The sequence below is a fragment of the Mytilus trossulus genome, chromosome 2, assembly GCF_036588685.1.
Source record: "Mytilus trossulus isolate FHL-02 chromosome 2, PNRI_Mtr1.1.1.hap1, whole genome shotgun sequence".
Taxonomy (NCBI): Eukaryota; Metazoa; Mollusca; class Bivalvia; order Mytilida; family Mytilidae; genus Mytilus; species Mytilus trossulus.
The window spans coordinates 33965232-33990006 of NC_086374.1; the positions used below are offsets into that span (position 1 = coordinate 33965232).

At 32.5% G+C, this 24775-nt stretch overlaps 1 protein-coding gene across 1 annotated transcript in view; it reads right to left on the reverse strand.

Annotated features, from left to right (window-relative positions):
• LOC134705729 (furin-like protease kpc-1) overlaps positions 1-24422 on the reverse strand; it is a 39108-nt gene extending 14686 nt beyond the window's left edge. The window contains exons 1-16 of the mRNA XM_063564449.1: positions 24367-24422; positions 22692-22710; positions 20179-20244; positions 19277-19396; positions 17262-17305; positions 16939-16957; positions 16040-16185; positions 14225-14310; positions 13647-13819; positions 11518-11647; positions 10174-10274; positions 8422-8522; positions 7687-7799; positions 6859-6976; positions 6256-6530; positions 53-142 (exon numbers count right to left, since the gene is read on the reverse strand). Of these exons, the coding sequence (XP_063420519.1) occupies positions 53-142; positions 6256-6530; positions 6859-6976; positions 7687-7799; positions 8422-8522; positions 10174-10274; positions 11518-11647; positions 13647-13819; positions 14225-14310; positions 16040-16185; positions 16939-16957; positions 17262-17305; positions 19277-19396; positions 20179-20244; positions 22692-22710; positions 24367-24404 (1639 nt within the window). The 5' untranslated portion in view covers positions 24405-24422. The remainder of the gene's footprint in view (positions 1-52; positions 143-6255; positions 6531-6858; positions 6977-7686; positions 7800-8421; positions 8523-10173; positions 10275-11517; positions 11648-13646; positions 13820-14224; positions 14311-16039; positions 16186-16938; positions 16958-17261; positions 17306-19276; positions 19397-20178; positions 20245-22691; positions 22711-24366) is intronic.
• Between the last annotated feature and the right edge of the window lie 353 nt (positions 24423-24775).

Below are 24775 nucleotides of genomic sequence, written 5' to 3' on the forward strand. Positions count from 1 at the left end.
TATTTATGTAACGAAATATAAGTATTGATGCAGATATAGATAAATTATGTACCTTGTTCAGAAGGTGGTAGACATTCGTCTACAGAACTTCGACACGCATATCCATGTACCAATAGGCTTGCTGATTCTACAGTTCCGTAACCTAGAAATTAATATATTCTTTTCAAATCAAAATGTAATAAAACAAAACAAGACAAAACAAAACAAAACGGGTCTAACCGTTTAAAAGTATGTCATCTTTTTTTATCGACGTTCATTTTCTTTCTATGATGATTGTTGAGTCAAACCAAAACTTCGACTTAGTTTATTTTTTTTTGAATCAATAACAGAATATACTTAAAAGAAACTCAAAGACTTCCGTTTAATTAATTGTACATTTAATCGTTTTCTACCTTAAACGGTCCGTCATTTGAGATGACAGGACCCGCATACTACCTTTACAAAGATTTATTTAGAAAAGATTTTATGCTTTAGAACTTCATTTTGTCATCTATGAATCTGATTACCCATTTTAGAAGTTACGACCATTAATGATAATAGTCATTAAAGCTACCAGGCATATAACTTAAATACGCCAGACGCGTGTTTCGTCTACATAAGAATTATTAGTGACGCTCAGATCGAAACAGTTAGAAAGCCAAACTAGTATTAATTTGAAGAGCTTTGAAGACCCAAAATTCCCTAGAGTTGTGCAAATTACGACCAAGGAAATCTATGCCTTAGATAAGAAAATCTTTAGTATTTCAATATGTTGCAAACAGTAAATGTATTTACATGACCATAAAACTGATATTCATGTCAACATGGAAGTTATGACTACTGTGCTGGTGGTACTTTCGAGAATGGAGCGTCCACCAGCAGTGGCATCGACCCAGTGGTGTTAATAATTATTAAAAATTCCAGGATTACGATTTGATTTGCCAGAGGCACGCGCGTTTCGTGTTCATATGACTTATCAGTGATGCTCAGATCGAAACATTTAGAGAGCCAAACAAGTGTGAAGTTGAAGAGCATTGGGGACCCAAAATTCACCAAAGTTGTACCAAATACGACTAAGAAAGCTGTGCCTAGGATGAGAAAATCCTTAGTATTTCGAAAAATTCATATTTCAATGAACAGTAATTTTTTTTACATGAGAATACAACTAAGCTTCATGTCAAGTGCTGACTACTGTGCTAGTGATTCCTTCGAGGACGAAACGTCCACCAACAGTGGCATCGACCCAGTGGTGTCAATATTTAAAAAAAAGATTAACGCATAGCAATTATCTGGTGCTAATGACTGCATTGATCTTGCAGATTTGGGATTAGCAAACTTATTTTGGCCATTTTTTCTGCTGATACATTAATTTAAAAGAAATCAGGTTCATGGTTATTTCCTTTCATAATTTAGTTTGCAATATTAAACAAAACACTTATTTTTTGATAAAAGTGATAAATTTGTACTTGGTTATATGTTTCAACGATACAATCAAGTAATCCACTGTTGTCGAAGTTTGAAACAAATATTAAGAAAACAAAGTAAGGCTACTATTTTGACTTTCATTTTTTCTATGATAAAACCCATGAAATGGAAAGCATCTGGTATCTAAAACAAAGTTTAAAAGTTTAAAAGCGAGACGCATGATTCATCTACAAAGGTGTTATTAGTGACACTGGAAAAAAGGCGAAAAATCTTTTGATTGAAATAATAAATAATAATGAAAAACAGACAGCTACGAGCGTTAAAGAACATCATTGAGAAAAGTTTTGCCAAATATAGCTGTGACGGATGGGTTAACTAAAAGTCTGGTCAGGCAGTAAAACAACGTCTGGTTCGTTTGATCGTATAATCTCAACTCAATATAGTAACATGATACATAACAATAGAACAACGTTAACAGAAGATATGATGACGTTAACAATGTGAATGGAAACGGCGTTTAAAGTAGTGTTAACGTTTGACGCGTAAGTTAACCTGTCTAAATCACCGACATACTCGGGGCCACCAGATGCAATGTCCATTTGCTGTGATATACAGTGGCAAGCGGAAAGAACAAAAATAGATTGATCTCTAAAAAAGGATTAATTTATCAAATTGCGTAAAAACTCTTTGAATTTACTGTCTTTTCACAAATTAGAAAAATCAACAAGTCTGTTCACACACGTTAGTTTCTTCGTTCACTTCGTTTTAGATAACAGTCCATGCTGTTGACTTCTAATGGTAAGAGTTTTGTCACGGGTCGGTTTGTAATTCCTGATTTGGTACGCACCATAGCGACGCGTACTAAGCCGTCCTTGCCTTTAAAATAGTGTCCTGCACAACTCCAAGTCTCCAATTGTCTCTGTCGTATCGCTTGATTATTCAAGTTTGTGTGTGTTAATTCACAAACATTTAGATTGTCAATAGCACTATTTGACGATACATACGGTAAAGTTATAGTCTTGATAGGCGCAACTCGATTTTTTGCCATTATTATGGTTGGTTTTCTGTCATACAAGATGTAGCGCATGCGCCGTACGCATGAGTTGAAGCATATGTAAATACATGAAGAGTTGGTAAATTTCTGTTATTCTCGTTCTGTGTTTGAGTACTTTGATGAATCTCTGTTTCTAAGCTCGATGATAGATCTCGTGAAATTAATATCCATTTTGATTGGATATCCTCCGGTAATATTTCGTCCCACTCCAATTTTAGCTTCCAAAGTGATTGCATAAAGGCTTTCGCTTTTACAGTAACTGTGCTTAATAGTCCTAAGAGATCGAAAATCTTGGATGATTGCCGTAAAATATATCGTTTAGTAAGTTTTCCTTTTTTGTCCATCTCGAACGTGTTACATTGATAAAATAACTTGTCCGATTTAGCGTTCCATTGCATACCAAGAATTTTAGTAAGATCATCTTTGTCTAAGGTTTGTTCTTTGCTAGAGATTTTTTGTAATTTTGGACTGTTTGAATTCTACGAGCGTAGGTTGAATCCGCCTTTCGTAAGTAATTCTCTCGATCTCCTGTAATAATCTATTACGCTATTTTCGTTATCAAAGCTAGTTAAAATGTTGTCCACATATAACCCATTTTCAAGTGTATCTGAAAGTTTCCTCGGATTTTCTTTAAAGTGCTTGAGAAGTGTGGCGCTCAAAATGAATGGCGAACATGTAGCTCAGAAGAGTACGGACTTGAAGCAATATGTTATTAGCGGGCTTGATGTATTTGTAGGGTCGCTAAGCCATAAGAACCTCGTTGCATCTCTGTCTTTCTCGTCGAGCTGTTTTTGTCGAAATGTCTTTTCTAAATCTGAAGTCGTAGCATATTTCGTAGCGCGAAATCTCATAAGTATTCTCGTAATATCATTCATAACAGGTGGGTGTGATTCTAAGCATTTATTTAGACTTGGATTATCTCTTTCATCTTTGCAGCTACAATTATAAACAATGCGCATTGGCGTAGTAGATGATTCCTTGGCAGCAGGATGATGCGGGATATAGTGCACGGGTCGATCGGTAGGAAGTTTTGTTTCCTCAACTTTTTCAATAAAATGTCTTCTCTCCTGCTCCATTATGATATCTCCATACATTTTAAGTAAATCAGGTTTGTTTGCTAGACGTCCAATAACGCTTCCTGTCCTCTGTTTAACCAATTCCAAGTTATGCAGCAGCGGAAGGAAGTCTGGTTTCTATGGAAACTTAGCTGTATACTTTCCATTTTCTAGTATTATAGAGTTTTCTCCGTATTCTCTTACAACTTCAGACTGACTTTTAATATTATCGCTTGCTGAAACCCCCATAGATTCTAAGTTCCAAAACTTTTCCAAGTCGCAAACAACGGCTATGTGATCAGTCAAAATATTCATCATTACCGATTGATTTGAACTACTTCCGTTTTTAGTTAGTACGGGTCCCGACAAGAGATTCTCGACTTTACTGCGGTCGGACCATTTCCTCTTATTATTTCATTTTCAACTATTGACCAGTAATAGTCTGCGCCAATCAATAAAGATATGTTAAACTTGTCTTCTGCGCATATCGGATGTGCAAGTCGTAAACGATGTAAGTATGGCAGTGCTTTGATTTCCTTTTGTGATTTTGTCTGAATAGGAGCGGCAATTTTCGGTACAATTATTACTTCTTTTTCTATTCTTTGATTATCAACTGTTTCAATGGCTATGTTTGCTTTATCAAGATGACGAACCTGTCCTTCGTTTCCTCCAAATCCCGATATTTTCAGTGAAATCTTTTCGGTGGACTCAATTTCTAATTTCTCGCTAAATCTTCAGTTATGAATGAGTTCTGTGCTCCCTCGTCAAGTTATGAATTTGTCATGATAGATCGATTTTCGGACCAAACTGGATTACGGCAGTTTTCAATAAAACATCTGTATGTGCAGTAACAGTAGAATGTAAGTATGTGGTTAGCTCCAGTGGTGTTTCCTCTACGGCGGTATGTGCTACAGTCTTTTGTGTCCTATACTGGTTTTCGGTCAAGCTCTTTGGTTTTGTCTTATGTGCTTGGACATGTATGCTCGTGTGATGTCTTCTTCCGCACTGGCGGCATTTAAATTCAGACTTACACTCAGCTACTCTATGACTTTCGAAACAGTTAAACTATACCTTATTTTGCTTCACAATTTCTATTCGTTTCGCAACATCTTTCACGTTTTTGCATTTATTTGGATTCTTCACAAAATAAACCTTTCTTACGTGACTGTTTTCTGTTCTTTCCTGGAAATGTTTCGGCAATAAACGAAGCGGTCGGTAAAATTTCTAAATCTTCATTACTTGGACCTGTAGATTGTCCTGCAACCTGTACGCATACTTCCCTCTGTTTTGCTGTTCTCAATGATTCGATGTCCCAGTCGTCGTTTCCACGGTCTCGGGTTATGTTTTTTCGTACGTCAGACGGCAACTTATTGTATATTGTATATTGTATATAGGCGTAAGAATGGCTCCAAATGTACTCTCGTTTGTTCCTAAAGATTCTAATCCGCGTATGCTACACTCAATTCTGTCGGAAAAGTTTCTCAAACTGTCTGCGTTTGACCTCGGTGTGGGTAAATCAATTAAATTTTGAATATATGCGTTCGTGATTTTGTGGTTCTGACCAAACCTCTCTCTCATTATTGATACGGCTTGATAGTAATTTGCACTTGTGAGTGGTAAACCGGCGATACATTGCGCGGCTATTCCCTGAATCTGATTTTGCAAATACTCAAATTTCTGCACGTCTGTTAATGTTTGGTTATCGTGTATTGTTGATTGATATGCATCCCAGAAAGGTTGCCAGTTTAACAAATTGCCATTAAAATATGGTAGATTCAATTTTGGTAGTTTGTGGTAGATGCTAGAATTTGTTGCGCTCATTGACGATCTGTATTGCATATCATTATTCTGCATGGGATAAGGAGTATTACATGTAGATGTGGAGTTGATAAAAACAAAATCTGCTGCATTTGGATTCCAGTTCTGATTAGAGCTAGTTTTATTTGAATTGTTTTTCTGTTTTGAACTTGATGAATTGCGTACTTTTGTCAAAATTCGTTCAATATCAAAACATACCGATCTGAGTCTTCTATCTCTGCTTCCATGTTTTCCTCTGCAATCTCCTCTAATATTTCATTATCAAGTTCCGAAAGGACATCCCTCTTTTTTCTTCAAGGTTTCACATAGGCTTTCTATTTCGTCGCGTTGTGTTGTTTCTTTCTCTTATTCATCTTCAATTTTAGAAATAAATCTCCTTGCGGCTCCTCGATGGCCCACTCTGATGGCTTTCTTTTTCGTCATTATATCCTCTGGTTACAGCACCAATGTGACGGATGGGTTAACTAAAAGTCTTGTCAGGCAGTAAAACAACGTCTGGTTCGTTCGACCGTATAATCTCAACTCAAGTTAGTAACATGATACATAACAATAGAACAACGTTAACAGAAGATATGATGACGTTAACAATGTGAATTGAAACGGCGTTAAAAGTAGTGTTAACGTTTGACGCGTAAGTTTAACGGTCTCTAAATCACCGACAATAGCCAAGGTAAAAATTGAAAATAGACACGGGGAATGTGTCTGGTCACCAATTGGCTTTCAATGCAGCGAGAAATTATCGCACCCGGAGTCGTCCTTAAACTGACTACTTAACAATTATAAGATAATTAATTTCTTAGGTAGTATTTCGTTAATTGTAAGTTCGGTTATAACTTTTTAATTTGATTTTTATAACCACATCAATAATAATTCATGTCTACATAGACGTGATATGTCTTATCTAAATAATTACAATAAACCTACCAAGACTTTTACCGAACACAGCTGTGGGTTCTAATGTCCAGTATCCAATTGGATTTTCTCCCCACATTTGAACAGTTAAGACAGTTATGTCCATATTTGTAGTAGGATCAAGACCTCTGCCAGGAAGAATTGTAGATTTTGTGCCATGTGGAGATACGAGAACCCATTTTATCTGTCCCGCATATTGGTGGTTTACTTTTAAGGACACTTCGACATGTTCGATATAAGTAACAGAGCATTGAGTGACTTGAACCTCGATTGAGTCACGATTTAGTCTAAAATATAAAAAAACCAAGATTATACTTTTTTTAATGTATTATCTTTACATTATCATTACATATACTCCAAGTAAATGTGCATTTGAACATACTAGATTAAGTACTTGTTTGTTGACGTTATCAAAATACTTTCATTAAACATTGATTTATTAACCTACAAATAATTAAGAACTACTGAGAAATAATAGCTTTTATGTAAAATGTCTTTTCCAATTTCACCTCTTTTTCGTTCAGAATGTGAGATATTGGTGTATTATTTCGACTTACTACTGTAACCTTTATTCAGATATGATTTAATTCTAATAACCAATTATGATTTTCTTACCGCTTGTTGTACGTAGTTGTTGATCTACAATTTTGTCTGCTTGGGACGCTATACCATGTTTTGCTTTTTGCAACTAGTTTGCCGATATCTAGTAATCCAAATCCAAAGTATGATGATACTGAAATTGTAAATTTTTGACCAAATGTATTAAATGCTATAACTGAAATCATGATTTATTGGTGTTTGATAAACGTCCAGAGGCACACATAAATTCAAACATATTGGAAGGTGGGTCCTTCAAATTAGGACTAAAATAAAAGATGACATTTTGAGTCTTTCTTGAAATGCTACTAATGGAAAGCGTCTGATTTGTCTTTTTTGGAGAAAAAAAATGATATTTAATTTGTTGGTTTTTTTCCTGGACATACCATAGATGTTTTGTAAACAATTAGATATTGTCGACATATTTGAATAAAGTACCATACTAAATGTATCTAGAAACAAATAAGTTACGTCACAGTTACAATGAAATTTGACTTGGATAGAATTATAAAAAAAGTCGATTTACTAATTCATGTTTGATTAACAGTTATGGACAAATATTTCACGCATGTTCAGATTTTTTTAATTTCGTAACATAAGTAAAATTGAAAGATTATTTTCTGTTCCGAGTATCCGTATTACAATCATTTATATAGTTATAGACCATATGGTATCAACAAATGGTATTCGTGTAGAACAAACATCGTCTTGATCGTTCCTTTGATAACAACTGTTTGAATGTCAATTCATTTTCAATATATAAAATATATATATATAATTGTAATAGCGAAATTTATTTACATCTTCAATTAAAATCTTTTGTATTTTTTATTTTCAAATACTTACCTTTAATGTTTGCAGCATTTGTAAAGAACTTTGATCTGTATATGTTATCTGGGAGATTACTTCTTGACGTCTGTACCAATAGATGCATAATGTCCCGATAAGTTAAAGCTGGACTGAGTAAAAAAAACAAACAATATGCAATCAATACAATGAAATGTACAGCATCAGACTGTATATAGAAAAAATCTAATTCTCTGTGTATCATTATATTTTTTTTTTATATTTTACCATATTAATATATATATGTAAATGTTTATGTTTTTTATATTTATGTGGTTTGTGTAAATTTTTGTTTAGTTTAATTTTACCGTATATGTGTCGTTATCCCTTTATGTATCAATAAAGATCTAATTCCCTTGAGGGACCGATATAAATGTACAAATAAAAAAATCTAGTATGATACTATTGAACTGAATAAATGACGAAAACGCCTTCACCTCAAACTTATAAATTACCATATTCATGAATTATACTCGTCAAATTTATAAAATACTTTGCATTATTAATGCTTTTATTTAATATTGACTTAATACTAAAACTTTGAAAAAAAATCTTTATTTATCTTTAAAATAGAATGGTGTAGCTAAAGTTTTTGACCATGGTTTGTTTCAAATTATAAAATAACCATCCTTATACATCATCAACACACGTAATTATAACAATTGTATGCGTTGCTGATGGCATTAATTTGTTGCATTTTGTTTTTGCATAGACAATTTGATAATTTTTACTTACTTGGCACTTAAAGCAAGAGCTACTGCACCTGATACCATTGATGCTGCTGCTGAGGTTTGGGTAAAATCTACGGTTGTTCTATTTCCAATATCTGTTGTTATCTACGGAATAAATATTTATAAATAATGATATGCAATTATCAAATGTCATTAATAAACATTTATTAATAATGACATGTATTTATGATATGAATAAACTTATTCAAATAGACATGTTAATGCGATTTTAAGTAACAGGTTAAGTCGCGTTGATGGAGAGAAAATTGAAAAATAAACTAAAGTTTAAAATATGACTATTTTATTATTAAAATAAACGGTAAGAGTTGTTACCGAGTCAAAAACTTCCAAACACAAACTGATATTATATTAAGTCGAAACATCCTTCTGATTTTCTTCTGAATGTCACCTTACGTACACAGGTCAAGGTATTTTTTATAAAGATAAATAAAGGCAACAGTAGTATACCGCTGTTCAAAACTCATAAATCCATGGACAAAAAACAAAATCGGGGTAACAAACCAAAACCGAGCGAAACGCATTAAATATAAGAGGAGAACAACGACACAACACCGAAACAGACCAATCATCAGACAAAACACCACGAGAATAACAAATGTAACATGAAAACCAAATACATGAATTTGGGATAGACAAGTACCGTGCCACGTCTTATCTCAATATCTCAAAAATAAGAGAAAACACAAACGACTCAACGTTAAAATGCAACGCAAAGAGAAACGAACAATATTATAACAATGACCATCTTCCTGACTTGGTACAGGACACTTTTAAAGGGGAATAAAAGTGGTGGGTTGAACCTGGTTTTAAGGCATGACAAACCTCGCGCTTTAATGGCAAAGTTAAATATAACATTGAAATGACAACATAATACCGTTGTTTTCCCGTTTGAATGGTTTTACACTAGTATTCATTGGGGCCCGCTATAGCTTACTGCTTAGTTTGATACCAGAGTACGTGTTGAAGGTCATATCTTGAACTGTAATAGTCAACTTTTATAAAAGAGGGACGAAAGATACCAAAGGGACAGTCAAACTCATAAATCTAAAATAAACTGACAACGCAATGGCTAAAAATGAAAAAGACAAGCAGACAAACAATAGTACACATGACACAACATAGAAAACTTAAGAACAAATAACACGAACCCCATCAAAAACTAGGGGTGATCTCATGTGTTCCGGAATGGTAAGCAGATCCTGCTCAACATAAATTATAAACAGTTTTCTAAATTATTACTTGGATGGAGAGTTGTCTCATTGGCACTCATGCCACATCTTCCTATATCTATAAGTTGTTCAACTGCGTAAAAATATATTTGCTGAAATATTACATAACAATATCTAAAGAAATGAACGTGTTGTATATACGTGAACTTTTATAAGTGACTTCAATAAAATTTATTGAGTGCTATTGGGTTTATGCTTCAACCAGCAATCTTTTGGAAAAATAATACGTATACAGGAAAGTTATTGCCTTATTTGTAAGTGTTTAAAATAAGTCTACAATTAACCAAATCCATATGGATCGAGCAATTAGATTACATTACAGTTTTCGTAACAGTTCCATTTGGGGTCTGTTTGGGTTCACATTATAAATGTCGACTACTGTAAAAACACAACTCATTAATTTGAATATAAAGAATTAAACGAAATGTGTTATTATTGAAGAAAAAAAAACCATATAAGTAGTACATTAAATTGTATTACAGCGTTATAGGAATAATCATACAAACCACTTTATATGAACGGCCGCCCGCTTTTGCAGTAAAAGCTGCAACCATCATAGCACTACAAGCTTCGCCGTTTGGAAGTTTTTGAAGATTGTGCTGAATCCCTGTAATGAAAAACATGAAATTTAAAACCTTACTTTTATATTATTCATTTGTCAAACATTTTCTAGATTTTGTAATTAACCATTTATTCATGAATTTATCTTCAATACGGTTATTTAGACAGTTAATGACATTTTCTCTATGTATTATAAATTGGAAATTAGAGGGTTTTAAGAAAATTTTAAGGTGGTATTGGTGTCGTTTGCCAATTTGAGTTGTCAACTTAAGGTCAAAATGTTCGATCAAGTTAGCAAAATTTGATACAGGAATGCAGATAACTAATGTGAATTTTCATTTTAAAGAAAACAAGATTATCCCTTTAAAGTATGTCATCAATTGTTTATTTTTTGTTTGATTTTTAAACGTAAAGGATTTGGCATTTTAAAGGGGAGGTAACTCTTAAAGAGTGCATTTTTGAAGGAATCTACATGTATTTTTCATTTTTGTATTGAAGCCGAAAAAAAACATACGTTGACCCTATCTTTTTTTGATATTCCCAACGCATTTTCTAAAAGCTATCTTTACGTATCTTATTTTTACAATTCTATCATTTAGTTAAGCTTGTAATCTTAAAATGATGTTTTTCTTTAAATAGTCCATACAAAATGTGCCAACCTATATATTTAGAAAATGTGCGGTGACACATTATTTTTATAAAATTTATGAACATATATTAATGTAAACTATGTTTTGGCAAACTATGAACAAATTATATCCTTTTTATTTTACACTCCCATATACCACATTAAGGATGAATTCGTGTAAGGTAAATTAAATAAATGAAGAATTCAAAATTGATACTTTAAGCTGAAAGAGTATTAGTGATAGGTTATGAAGCTCCTTTTCGAGATATTTGATTTATAAAATATGGCGGGAAACTGCTGACTCGGACTTTTACCTTATATTTGCATTGTTTTTTTGGGGGGTGTCAAATTAAAAGAAAGAATCTGCTTTAATATTATGAAATGACCTTTAATGATTTTATTAAGTCTGATGTTAAAGGAAAAAATGCGTTATGGGGCAAACTCTTTTACCTTGTATGGTATGGAAAAACACAAAGGAGTCTGAGCATTCGACTTTTATTCCAAGACCGATCTAAGTACATCCTTGAGACCGTTTTTTGGTGATTTTATTTTCTCTCTTCATGTGTATTTAATATAATTAGAGAGACAAATGGATTATTTAAAAATAAATTTTAGGTTTACAATTGAAAAACAAATATTGGTAAATTTTTTGAGCGAGTACCTGCTACAGAAATCACGTATCTATTAGTAACCAGTCTATCATAAGAACAACTTTCACGAAAGACATCGGCTTCTTCTCCACCATTATTTCCAGTAGCAAACACATAAACAGATCCAAGACCACGTCTTCCCTGGTAATATAAAAAAAAAATTCATCGTTTATATCCAGTGTAATGCTAGGAACAAACTTTCAAGCAAGGATCAAAGCTTATTAAGTCAGCAATAAACTCTGAACTTCGAATCAGACTATCACTTATGTAATGATATACGAGTTTAAAATGTGTATAGGGTCATACAATATATCCCTGTATCTTATGCAAATGAATCGTTTTTTTAATACAATTTAAAGATAAGAAGATGTGGTATAAATGAAAATGAGACAACTATCAGCCATAGTTTAAGGTAGATCGGATAGGAGCTTTATTATATGAGCGTCTGTTCTAGTCATGTTGCAAAATACTTTTGTTTATTTTATGATAATATCACCTATTATTCCATATTGCTAAAACTTTAGTTTGTTTTTCTACCTGCGGAAAAGGATATTCACCGCTTAAAACGTCGCGAGCCTTTCCGTGTATGATTTTGGTAAAAAAAAAGTTCGATGTACAATTAATTTTGGTAGATATTTTCCATAACATACATTTCTCTCGGAATATGGAATAAAACAATTACTGTCTTTTGTTTCGGTAAATATGTGGTTTTATTGACTTTTGAAAAACTGATATTCACTTCGGCCGTTGGCCTCAGTGAATATAATTTTTTTCAAAAGTCAATTAAACCACACATTTACCTCATCAAAAGACAGTAATGTATAATACTATTCAATAAACAACAACATCTTAAAACTTGAAAAAGATTGAAATCAGAATAATTGGAGCATTCAAAAAACAGAGACGGTCCGTGACCCCAGACATGGAAATGGGACTAGACTATTTACCAGGTTTGTTATAACATAAGCAACACGATGGGTAGCTCATGTGGAGCAGGATCTGACAACCTGAGCACCTGAGTTTATCCCCAGTTATGGTGGAGTTCGGGTTGTTAAGTTTAAGTTATCTATGTTGTGTGTTGTGAGATTTATTTTGTCTGTTGGTCTTTTTTTAAGCCATGGTTTTGTCAGTTTATTGTCAATCTACATGGTTGACTGTCTCTTCAGTATCTTTTGGAAAACATTTATTGTATGTATTAGACACTTCATTGTTCTTTCTTCAACAGTTCTGATGTTCATATTAAATGGGAGTTAATAAGTTAAACGGATATTTTATATATTTTTTTATCAATTTCATAAGGATAAATTATCTGCATGATACGATTCACAAAGAAATGATTGTGTACTTACTATAAATGAATAACTGTATAGTGTGAAATGCATATTATAAATAAATAAAGATGTCCCATAGATATACACATCATTTCATTTTCAACCTTATCTAAGATAGTCTAACAGATTATTAATGCTATGTATCGTATATTGTATTATTGTTTAGCAATATAATATTTCCCACAGAAAGTAACCAAAAGTTAGCGTGCAATAAATTCCAATATTGCACTAGTGCAATAAATCTTCATAATTCATGACGTCATCAACGACAAAATATTAGTTTAAACCAATTTTTACTTTCAAATATTATACTGCTATACAACAAAAGGGTTATTGCATGAATATTGTGAAATATTGTCCCTGGTAGAACATATATTGCACTCGCAAGCTCGTGCAATATAAAATTCTACTCGGGACAATATTCCTTAGGATTCATGCAATAATCCTATAATATTCCGAGAGTAAAAGAAACAGTAAAGATACCAAAGAGTGGTACTCAAAGTCTTATGTCGAAACAAGCTGACAATGTAATGGTAAAAACCGATAACGTACCGAAAGACTAAAAAATGTACACAAAGCACACCAAGAAAACTAAAGACTCAGGAAACAAACCGAACCATAAACCGATGAAGATCTCATGTGCTCGGGAATAATAAGCACTCGTTTAAATCGTAATGTAGCTACATTATACAAACCCGATTATAAAATAATTCGAAAGATCACATTCCAGGTAAAGATGATGTTTAGTTAGATAGTTTATGATAAAAACATCACAATAGCATTTTACTGTTATGTTTATATATAATTACATAAGTTGTTCCGTATTCAAGAGCACTCCTTTGATTGGGAAGCAGAGGATATGTTTTCGTTCCATTATTGAAGTTAGCAAGGCTCCAGCTGTAGACATCTATAACATCACTACGATGTCTAAGTGAAGATGCATTGAAACTTTCTAATACCGCTGATGATGCTATTGTAATATCTTGAAAAAGAAACAAAATGATTATTTGTATTATACAAAAGCTGATTAGAAATAATGACTGAAAAGATTTGACCTACATGTATTTCTGCCGTCGCCATATTGGGATCATATTATTGTAGTTATGATTATCCGTTGAACACCAGTGCTTTAAAAAAAACTTATTTTTAGAAATATTTCGATATGAGTGTCACTGATGAGTCTTATGTAGACGAAACGCGCGTCTGGCGCACTAAATTTAAATCCTGGTACCTTTTATAACTATTTGAGAGGATAAAAGAGAAAAGATCGTAAGTTGAAATTATCTTAATAGTGGTAAGTGTACTTTTACAAAAATTATCAACAGTCGAAACAATAATCTGACGTCAGAGAAAATGGTTAAAAGGTGAAGACAAAATAAAAACTTGCCAGCAATTTCAGCTCCGAATGCAATTCCAACTATACCTAGACCATTTTTTTTCGCTGCCACAATACCGGCTACTCTTGTACCATGTCTTAAAAAAGGAAATAACACGTGTTAATAAATTAAAAAAAAGCATCTTTGACAATGCAGATAAATACTGATCTTTTCAAATTAATCATTTGAAAAACAAAAATCAGTTAACAAAATTCAATAAAAAATTGAACGAATCACGAACAAAATGACTGACAAAATTGCTATGAACTGTCCCCTTCGTATGTATTGAAACGATACAAATCGTCTACATGTAGTTTTTCGCAATCTCGTCAAAACTGTCAATTTGAATAAATTTTCCGATAAATCTGAGATTAAGCTGAAATGCATCAATCTTTCTCGAGAAATTTGAGTGTGATTCATTTAAAATTGTTTCCAATTGTATTAGCACTAGCAACATTAAATCCCATCTACCGAAAAAAAACATATTATATTGCAAATAACAGTAGTTGTTCAATTCTCATAAACCGAGTGAAAAGACATTTTAAATTAAAAAACAAAAAATAAACTGCCGGAACTGTGTGAACTCGAAAGATTACAAACCATGTCGGACGATAGGGAAAAATTGGACTTCATCAAACGTAAAATATAAATATCAAATATGGCAAGTTTGATGTACAACATATTATTGTTCAACAAAACTAAACGGTTTTTTTTATGCTTTTTATTTGTATTGTATTCCTGTCATGTAATGTTGTCTTCTAATGCTATTAGCATTGCCATAAAAGTGGAAGGGTTTGCATGCCACAAAACCAGGTTCAACCCCCCATTTTTTTCTTCTTAAAATGCACTGTACCAAGTAAGGAAACTGGCCATTGTTATATTAAAGTTCATTTCTTACGTGTTACATTTTAATGTTGTGTTTCTGTTGTGTCGTAGTTCTCTTATATTTGATGCGTTTCCGTCAGTTTTAGTTTGTAACGCAGATTTGTTTTCTCAATCATTTTATGAATTTCGAACAGCGGTATACTACTGTTGCCTTTATTCACGAAAATCTGAGGTTTACTGAAAATTCATTAGAAATTGCAATGTATATCTGAAACAACATATTATTCAAAAACTGAACCAATTCAAGACAACGAGGGTTGCACATTTTGTTGATCAGTTAAAACCAGACTTGGGGTCAATTACATTGGAATGTAATCAATTAAATTACACATTACATTGCAGAAATGGTCAGTCAATTACACTAATTACACATTACACAGTTTTTTAACTGTAATTAATTAAATAACAATCACTTTATTTAAGTAATTAATTAAATAACACATTACATTTCATCATTTTAATTCTTTATCGATGTTATACATGTATGTATAATGCATGTGTAAAATATTCTTGTAAACATAGTTCATGCGTTGCATTTGATAATCATGAGTATTTTTAATGTTTTGTCATTTAGTCTGCATCTCTCTGGTCTGATCACTTTGACAGCAATTCTCAAAAGTATTCCTATATGAGCTAATATGGCATATATTGCTTCATCAGAATATGGAGGTATTATACTTCCATAATCAGTAGATTTGTCGATAGAAGAGGAAATTTGTTCCCATTAACTTGCCAACACATCACGGGGTATTTTGCTCAGATATGAAGTTATTTAAATAAAACATAACATAAATATAGAAAGAAATTAAAAATAAATAAAAAAAATATCACTTAATAATTATTAAAAGATATACTTTTCACAACTTTAAAAATAATGTTTAGACAAAACAATCTACATAATGTCTAAATCTTGAACTTCAAACTGCAAATTTTTGGCCTACTTAAGAGATTCTTGTTTTTTATGCTGTATGTTGTAACCAGAATTCCATCTTTGATGAGGTTGTCTGTTGTAACCAGATCTCCATCTTTGCTGATATTGTCTGTTGTAACTAGATCGCCACCTTTGTTGATTTTGTCTGTTCTGCTCCTTTAAGACGATAATCATTATAAATTTATGAAATTCCAATATATATGGAAGGATACACCACGGATTAGGTGTATGAAAAATGCGAACATTCACCTTTTGCCGAAAGACAATTATTTGAAAAAAGAATTTTGATTCAGTTATATTTGTTAATACTCAGAACGTTACAAAAACCTTTCCATGTCATGGTGATGTATTGTAAATGATGTTTACTATGAATAATTAGATACGTTTGTCTTGGCTTAAAAAGGGACAAAATCAATGGCATGGAATATAATCCATGTACTGAAACATTATCCTGGTGCATTTTATTCTATATCAGCTTTTAGATTACCTATATAATGATTTATAACAGCTACTCGAACGAATACAGTTCATATTTCTTTCAAACTTGGCAAATAGATAGAAACGAAAAAAATCCTGTTATGGTAATACAGGTAATAAAGGGAAATGTACTATCTTCAATTGTTATGCATTTTACACTTAACATTATCACAGTTAAAAAACAATAAAAACTCACAAGGACTTTATAAGATAATCAAATATGGATTTTTAAACGACATGTAATAATATTTTGAATATCTTTATCTTTAACATTTTTGAAAGTAAACACAACTGCTGCGTTAGGTATCAAGCAGAAACATTTGTATCAGACCTTACAAAATTTTTATGAGGACGAAAGTGTTACAAAACTAATAAGACATTATAAGTTCATAAACAAATTTAATTTCTTTGAGAGAAAATAAGTGTTCTTACCAAAATCAACTGTTCTGACCTGGAAAAAAAATATATGCAAAAGTGAATGTTTTGTTTTATTTGAAGTCACACATGTCGCACATCATTGCCTAGTTAAATTTTCTGCATGAAGCGTATATTTTATCATAGTACAAGTAGAGCACCTTTGAACCACAAGTACAATGTAAGTCAATGTTTCTTGTCTTAATTCGACAGAAACAAAATGTGTTTTAGATCTTTATAATTGTAAATCAACAAAACACAACAATGTCACCAAATTTCTTATTATTTTTTTCTTATATATAAAATGTTAATTTTTAATTCTGTATATATGATTGACCTACCAATATTCTTCTGACTGTGTTTTTCCAGCATCCAAATTCCTGTTCTAAAAAATAAATAGATCTCTATTTTTAAACTTTGAGAATGTAACGATATTCGAAACAGATAGAATATATCATATAAGTTGGTTTGATTATCAATAAATTCCTGATGCAAGTGAGACATTGATATATTACAGGTATTGTCCATTCGTTTCTTAAGTTGATATACTCGAGTTTTAATTTAGTCAGGAGTTAATTAACATTTATACAAAACGTATGATCATATCATTAAAGAAAACAAATTCTTAGGATATTATGCAAAAATTGCAGGATGGCGTTTTTGTTTGCCAACTTCATTCATTGGACAAAATATACTGCATTCCTCAAAGATAAGGACGAAAGATACCAGAGGGACAACCAAACTCATAAATCGAAAATAAACTGACAACGCCATGGCTAAAAATATATAAAAAAGACAAACAAAAGTACACATGACACAACATAGAATAAAGTATAAGCAGCACATACCCCATCAAAAAGTAGCGGTGATCTCAAGTGCTCCGGAAGGTTAAGCATATCCTGCTCCAAATATGGCTTCTGTCCGGTTACTTATGTGATAACAAATTTGGTAAAAAGTCTAATTCGGTAGGTCCCATTTATGATAGGGGATTGTAGTTACGACGTAAGGAGCATATCCGATTTCTTTTGTGAAACGGTTATTCTAAAAACGGTCAACCAACTCGTGAAATTTTTGAAGGGATGATTTCAACCTCAACATTTAGGACTCTTGATTTGATAGCTTCCTTGTGAGCAGCAACCATTTATCAAGAAAATCATGATAGAAAATGAAAGCACGGGAATATCGTAACAAATGGGAGATACAAATGTATATACTCCGTATGCAAGTGCTGCTGCATGTTACTACTTAGAAATGGAAAGTTCACAATTGGAAAGCTGAACTTATCTCTTTTGTCGTACAGTTTTGTTTTTAACCGTCCCTTATTGTCGATTTCTAGATATAAGTCAAGATATGAGACCGACTTAAGCGTATCTTAATTATTTAGTGAAAGAACATCATTTATATAGCGAAAAGTAGAGTTAAATGACATTGCTAACTTCTTATTTTTCATCCTAATAAGTTCTGTATGGTATGAAGTCAGTCTCGTAATAATACAGAAATAAGTCGTCAAGAAGATGGCACAATTTGTTCCCATGGGAATACCGACAGTCTTTCTTGATAATGTCAGTTTCAGAGAATTTTTTCTTTGAATCAGGGTGATCCTTTACAAATAAGAATTATCCCTCCCTAAGACAAGATACTTGTATCTACCATGGCCATTCTGTTTATGAAACAAAGCAATACCGACTCTTTCAATTCATCATTTAGTTTGAAACGTGGAACACTAGTGTAAAGGATAGAAAGGTCAATGTTTTAATACTACAACAAGATGAAAGAGAGTTAGATTATATGTTCTCTAAAAGATGTTTGGAATTTTTAAGTATCCACATCTGATTCACCACACCTCTAAAATAGGCAGTTTCACAATAACTTTGAAGCCCGTCTTTGATTTTTGATAAACTAGATTTTAATAATTTAGAATGAAGTTTCGTGGAGCACTTAGAAGACCCAGCCAATATACCGTTGTTTGTAAGGATACTTATGTAGGAACATAGAACAGACCTATGATTATCCAGGATTTCCTCTTTTGTAAGTGTCGTGAGGGTACATGTTGAGTTTCCACGTCTTCCTTCTTGATAGACAATTAGCTTACAGATTGCACTTTATATGTCCCTCTGGTGTCTTTCGCATCTTTTTTTAATTATCCTTAATATGTATGAAATATTATCCATTTTACGTCAAGCAGACGACACCCAATCAATTAAAAAAACCCGTGTCAACTCTTATCAACAGCCTTTAGAACCTGATCTCACATATATAATGATTATACTCTATGTTTATGATTAAAAACTTCCATGAATAAGAAACGCAGCATGCCTGGTCTTTGTTTAGACAGAAAATAAGAGTAAACACTTACAATATTTAAGTCTATGTGGTCCTGTACGCCTTTGTCAATAACACCTACTGTCACTCCAGTACCATTAATACAACTTCTCCATGCTTGCAATACATTCATGTCATATCCATTTCTGCTATGCTGTAAGATGTCGATAATTATTTTTTAAATCATGTACTAAGCAGGCATTCATTTATCAGAGATTGTAGAGCTTTTTAACTCGAAAAGTTGTTTAAAACACACATGCTTGTTTAAATGGGAACAGTTTATTAATATATATGTTTTTTGAAATATCATAGACGATGGCTCTATCATTTCAATACACTAATTTAGTGTTTGAATGATTTGACCAATAACATGACTAAAATTGATGTAATCAATTATACGACATGAAACAAGAGATTTAAGATTTTGCTTAAATGCAATGTTGACTGCTTTCATGTGGTGTTATTTTCGAAAATACAGAATTGTGATGAATTTAATTTGCAAATTTTGAATCTGAGAGGAAAACTTTAAACACAAAATTTCGGTTGATATCGTTTCGGTGCGATCAACACGTTAAATCAATGATGCAAAACTGAAATTGTCAAATGATGATGTAGATATCAAAGAAGATAGCTGGTACAATATTTTTTCAAATTTAATCATTTTATATTTACATCATAAGATAATAACTTATTGTTATATAATTATATATATAAAGTGTCTCTATCTACACGATATAAATGTAAATTAAATTTCTCAAATGAAAATCTTTTGTGCTCTGTTTGGAAAAAAGATTTCCACGTTAGACACTAAGAATGTGACAAAATAGCATTACTTAAATTATCATTGCTGACCTAAAACTAACCTCATCAAATATAAGTTGAAATATTAACAATTCCCCAATAAATAATGTTCATTTTTCTTATTTGTTTACTTACAAGATACCACAATCTGTTCAATTCTGGATTGTCAATTCTTATGTTGCATGTAGCACATTCTGTAAACTTGAAAAGAAAATATAGAAGTTGAAGTTCTTAAAAAAGGGATGAGTTAAAACGAAAAAATATAACATACTAAGAGCAATAAAAATCAATTTTGCATTACAATGCGTAACAGATATTTAATTGCTTATCACAAAGACAATAAGTTGTTGAAAGACTATCAAATTAGATTAGTCTATGGAATATGCCTTTATGAAATTGTTTAATATGTCGTTAAGAAATTACATGCAAATCTTCACTAATGGGTTACAGTACCTATCTAAAATTTTTTTTTATCATACTTCATCCTTGTTTTTATATCCAATTGCTTTATGATATATAGCCATATTGAACACAAAACAACTTATATTTTGTCTCATAGTCTAACTGTCCAAGAGATGCACATTTTGAAAAACAAAAATTCTTGTTGAAAGAACAACAGATCGGCAAAGTATGTAGGTACTCACTTTATTGACAAAGTTGCATTACATTTGAACATTTGTAATGTAACGAAACGCGCGTCAGGCGAAAATACTAAATTTAAATCCTTGAATCTATGATGAGTTTATTTAAAACCACTGGGTCGATGCCATCTCTGGTGGAGTTCGTATTCCCTGAGAGTATCACCAACCCAGTAGTCAACATGTATGTGTTATCATTGATATGGTCATAGTTTCAATTTATCTTCTTACAAAAGTTTGACTGTATTTGGGATAAACAAGGTAAAGAAAATGTGTGATATAAACAAATGATTTCTTGAAAAAACAATCAAAACAAAAGCAATAGCACTTAAGATTCATTATCCCCCACTTAGTATTTTTCATAGCCCCTGGGTGTTGCTTACCGATATCCCCCGACGTTGCTACTAATTACATCGTAAAAAAGATTCACGCGCGATTTCCTTAGTTCCATGCTTCTTCTTTATGATGATGGTATTATAATTAGATACTTAATCCACTAACGATTTATCTTATTATGTCGTTTATTTGCACTCAGTTCAGTGAATGCTTGACTATTCTGCCACATTGTCAATGAATAGATAATATAAAAAAGAAGATGTGGTATGATTGCCAATGAGAAATCTAACCACTAAAGACCAAAATGACACAGACATTGACTACTGACCTAGCTATGCAAATGCCCCACGTTGACGTCAAGGCATCTATTACGTAACTCTCACAACATTAAGCGCCAAATTTAACTCAATCCCGTTTCCCTGTCTCCGGATTAACAAAGCTTTTTATAATTGACTACCTGTAGGATTCTACCAAAGGTAGTACCCTACATCCCGTACAAAATATGTCATATTTCCAAATTTTAATGAAAAAAACCCGTTGTTTTCACGTTACACTATGTACCCGAATTTCCCCAAAACGCGCCCGATTCGGACTAAGACCGGGGATAAACTCATTATTTACGTTCATATCCGTAGATATGAATGTAGATAACTTATAATCCTTAGTATACGAGAATGTTTGTAATTGCAACGTTTTCCTATCTTTAGTATCGTCAACAAAACGCTTAAAATTTCAGTTATTGGTGCAATCGTAAAAGTACAATGGAGTTATAAACTACGTTGGTTTATAAACAGCAATAATTTTAATTAGCGGTATGGCAGCTTGCGAAAAGATTTACCTCGACGACGAATTTTTGTTCGGTCGAACCATTTTTCTTTTCTATACCATTTCACCTTATTCATACATTACTACATGTATCATTAGTCAGCGTCCTTGCAAAATCAATCATTAACGATCCAATATCAATTCAATTAGTTTCTATGTTTCTGTCCAATAGCCTCGACAATCTATCTATATAAAACTGGTCGTAATCGTTTAAACTATTCCGGTTCTTTTACATCATTGGATTTCAAATAATCGGATTTGAATGTTCCTGGTGAGAGTAAATACAGAAACTGCGTCGAACCTATACAATTTATAACGTGTAATTTTCAAATTGTTTGATAGTCATGAAGGGTAGAACCATACGCTTTTTGATTGAGTTAAGTCTGCCAATTGATATTTTATTGTATGTTTTTCTATGTTGTGATGTTATGCTATTGTTTCAGAAAAAGGGAGAAGGTTTGGATCCATTAAAACGTTTAATCCCGCTGCAAATGTTTGCACCTGTCCGGAATCAGTCAGGAATCTGATGTACAGTAGTTGTCGTTTGTTTATGTAATATATACGTGTTTCTCGTTTCTCGTTTTGTTTATATATATTAGACCGTTGGTTTTCCCGTTTGAATGGTTTTACACTAGTAATTTTGGGGCCTTTATAGCTTGTTGTTTGGTGTGAGCCAAGGCTTCATGTTGAAGGCCGTACTTTAACCTATACTGGTTTACTTTTTAAATTGTTATTTGGATGGAGAGTTGTCTCATTGGCACTCACACCACATCTTCCTATATCTACATATACGTGTAGCATTTTTTGACTTTGTATTGTCTTTTCGCATTATATTTGATAATTTCTTACCCAAAGATACTTTGAGACCCTGAAAAATATTGGCAGTATATTAGAATAAAATCATTATATCAGGAAGAGTGTTTGTACCAGGACTTTTAATAAGTAGCAATTGATGCATAAAGGTAGCTTCACTACTTAAGTATTGTCTTCTGGTATTAATTTACTTTCACAATATTACTAACTAACCAAGGATGAGGATGTTTTGTTAACAATATCTAAAATTTTAGATACGCGTTACTGCGTGAAAACGAATTAAACACTCATGTGCATTTTTTGTTAATGTGTATATTCGGGATTAATACAGATTGCATATTTAAATGTTTTTTTTATATAAATAATTTGAAGTTGAAACATCTTTTGATTGATTGATTGATGGTTGGTTCGCATTAAATGCACACTGCAGCACTTTTTGATATATTATGATCTATTATGCCGTTCAGTTTTTGCAGTGCATATATATCGATTTATTGATTTGAATGAAGAGCTAGTGAGAATTGTCATGAACACTAAAAGCTTATCTAACATACAAAATTATAAAAAAAAATAAGGTCGATGCCATGTCAGATGGATGATGAGTCAGCACTAAGTTGGAATAGAATACCAATGACACACCCCTTTTTATCAATGTAATGTTTAAACATGATGGAAAATTCTTAAAACAGATGCATCAGTATTCACCGCAAAAGCTTACAAAACCTTAAAACAGACTTATTAAGAAGGAATGTAGTTACGATACTGTTGTCAGGTCATTAAAGATTGCATATTTTGACTTTTATATTGATTCCCTTATAGGGTTTTTGCATCGGAACTTAACACATTTATTTATAAAAACAGTTGTTGGCATGACACGGGTTATGTTCTTCTCATATATTTTATGATAGCATGATACTAAACCCCTAACGGGAGGGATTGTACCTGCTTTTCATATGATGAAGATATAATCTTTCAATCAGTTTAATTGAGGTCTGGAGCTGGCATGCAAGTTAACTGCTAGTAGTCTGTTGTATTATTGTAATTTTATTTATTTTCTTTTGTTACATCTTTTGACATCGCACTCGGGCCTCTCTTGAACTGAATTTTAATGTGCGTATTGTTATGTGTTTACTTTTTTTTTACAGCGGCTAGATGTATAGGGGGAGGGTTGAGATCTAATAAACATGTTTTACCCCGCCGCAATTTTGCGCCTGTCTCAAGTCACGAGCCTCTGTCATTTGTCAGTCTTGTATGAATTTAAATTTTTTATGTATAATGTGGAGTTTAGTTTGACGTCTATTATCAATGTACTAGTATATATTTTTTAAGGGGCCAGCTGAACGACGCCCACGGGTGCAGGAGTTTCTCGCTACATTGAAGACCCATTGGTGGCCTTCGACTGTTGTCTGCTCTATGGTAGGCTTGTTGTCACTTTAACACATTCCCCATTTCCTTTCTCAATTTCATATTTTAAAGTCAGATCTGGCTTGCCAATTTGGCATTTGGGTTTTACATGTTTAACTCTGTTATTGTTTTGGCTAATGAAATTATTCTGAATTAAGCGCAACTGTTGAAGGTTGTGAGGAAAAGAAGCCCGATTTTCTTATACAATTTTAAGCATGGTCTTTTTAATAACTCTAAGTTTCCGTTTTGTTTTATACAATAACCTGCAGGAGCGATAGTAATTCTTACAAATATTCTCGTGACTTACCATATAACAACAACTCCAATGAACTGTTTGCACTTCATCGTAAAAAGAAAGAACAGTATCTGAAAAACATCAATATTTATGTGCACTGGGTTTATGATTAAGGTATTTTGAAGTAATATGACCTATTGTTATAGATTCGGCCAATGTACAGCGCAACTGCGAGCGTGTAATTGTTATGAAAGACTGTAAACACACGTTCTCTTGAAGGTAAATAGAAATAACAGATTCTTAAAGAACAAATTAATACAACAAATTATTTATCAACTGTAAAGGAATTGTTTGATTACGGATGGAAACGAATAGAAAATACATGGCTCTTTCAATTCACCTGTCTGTTCTGCATTCCACGTGCTCTATTTTCATTGTTTATCAATATCACAATCTGGTAAATTTCGCAACTAACTGGAAA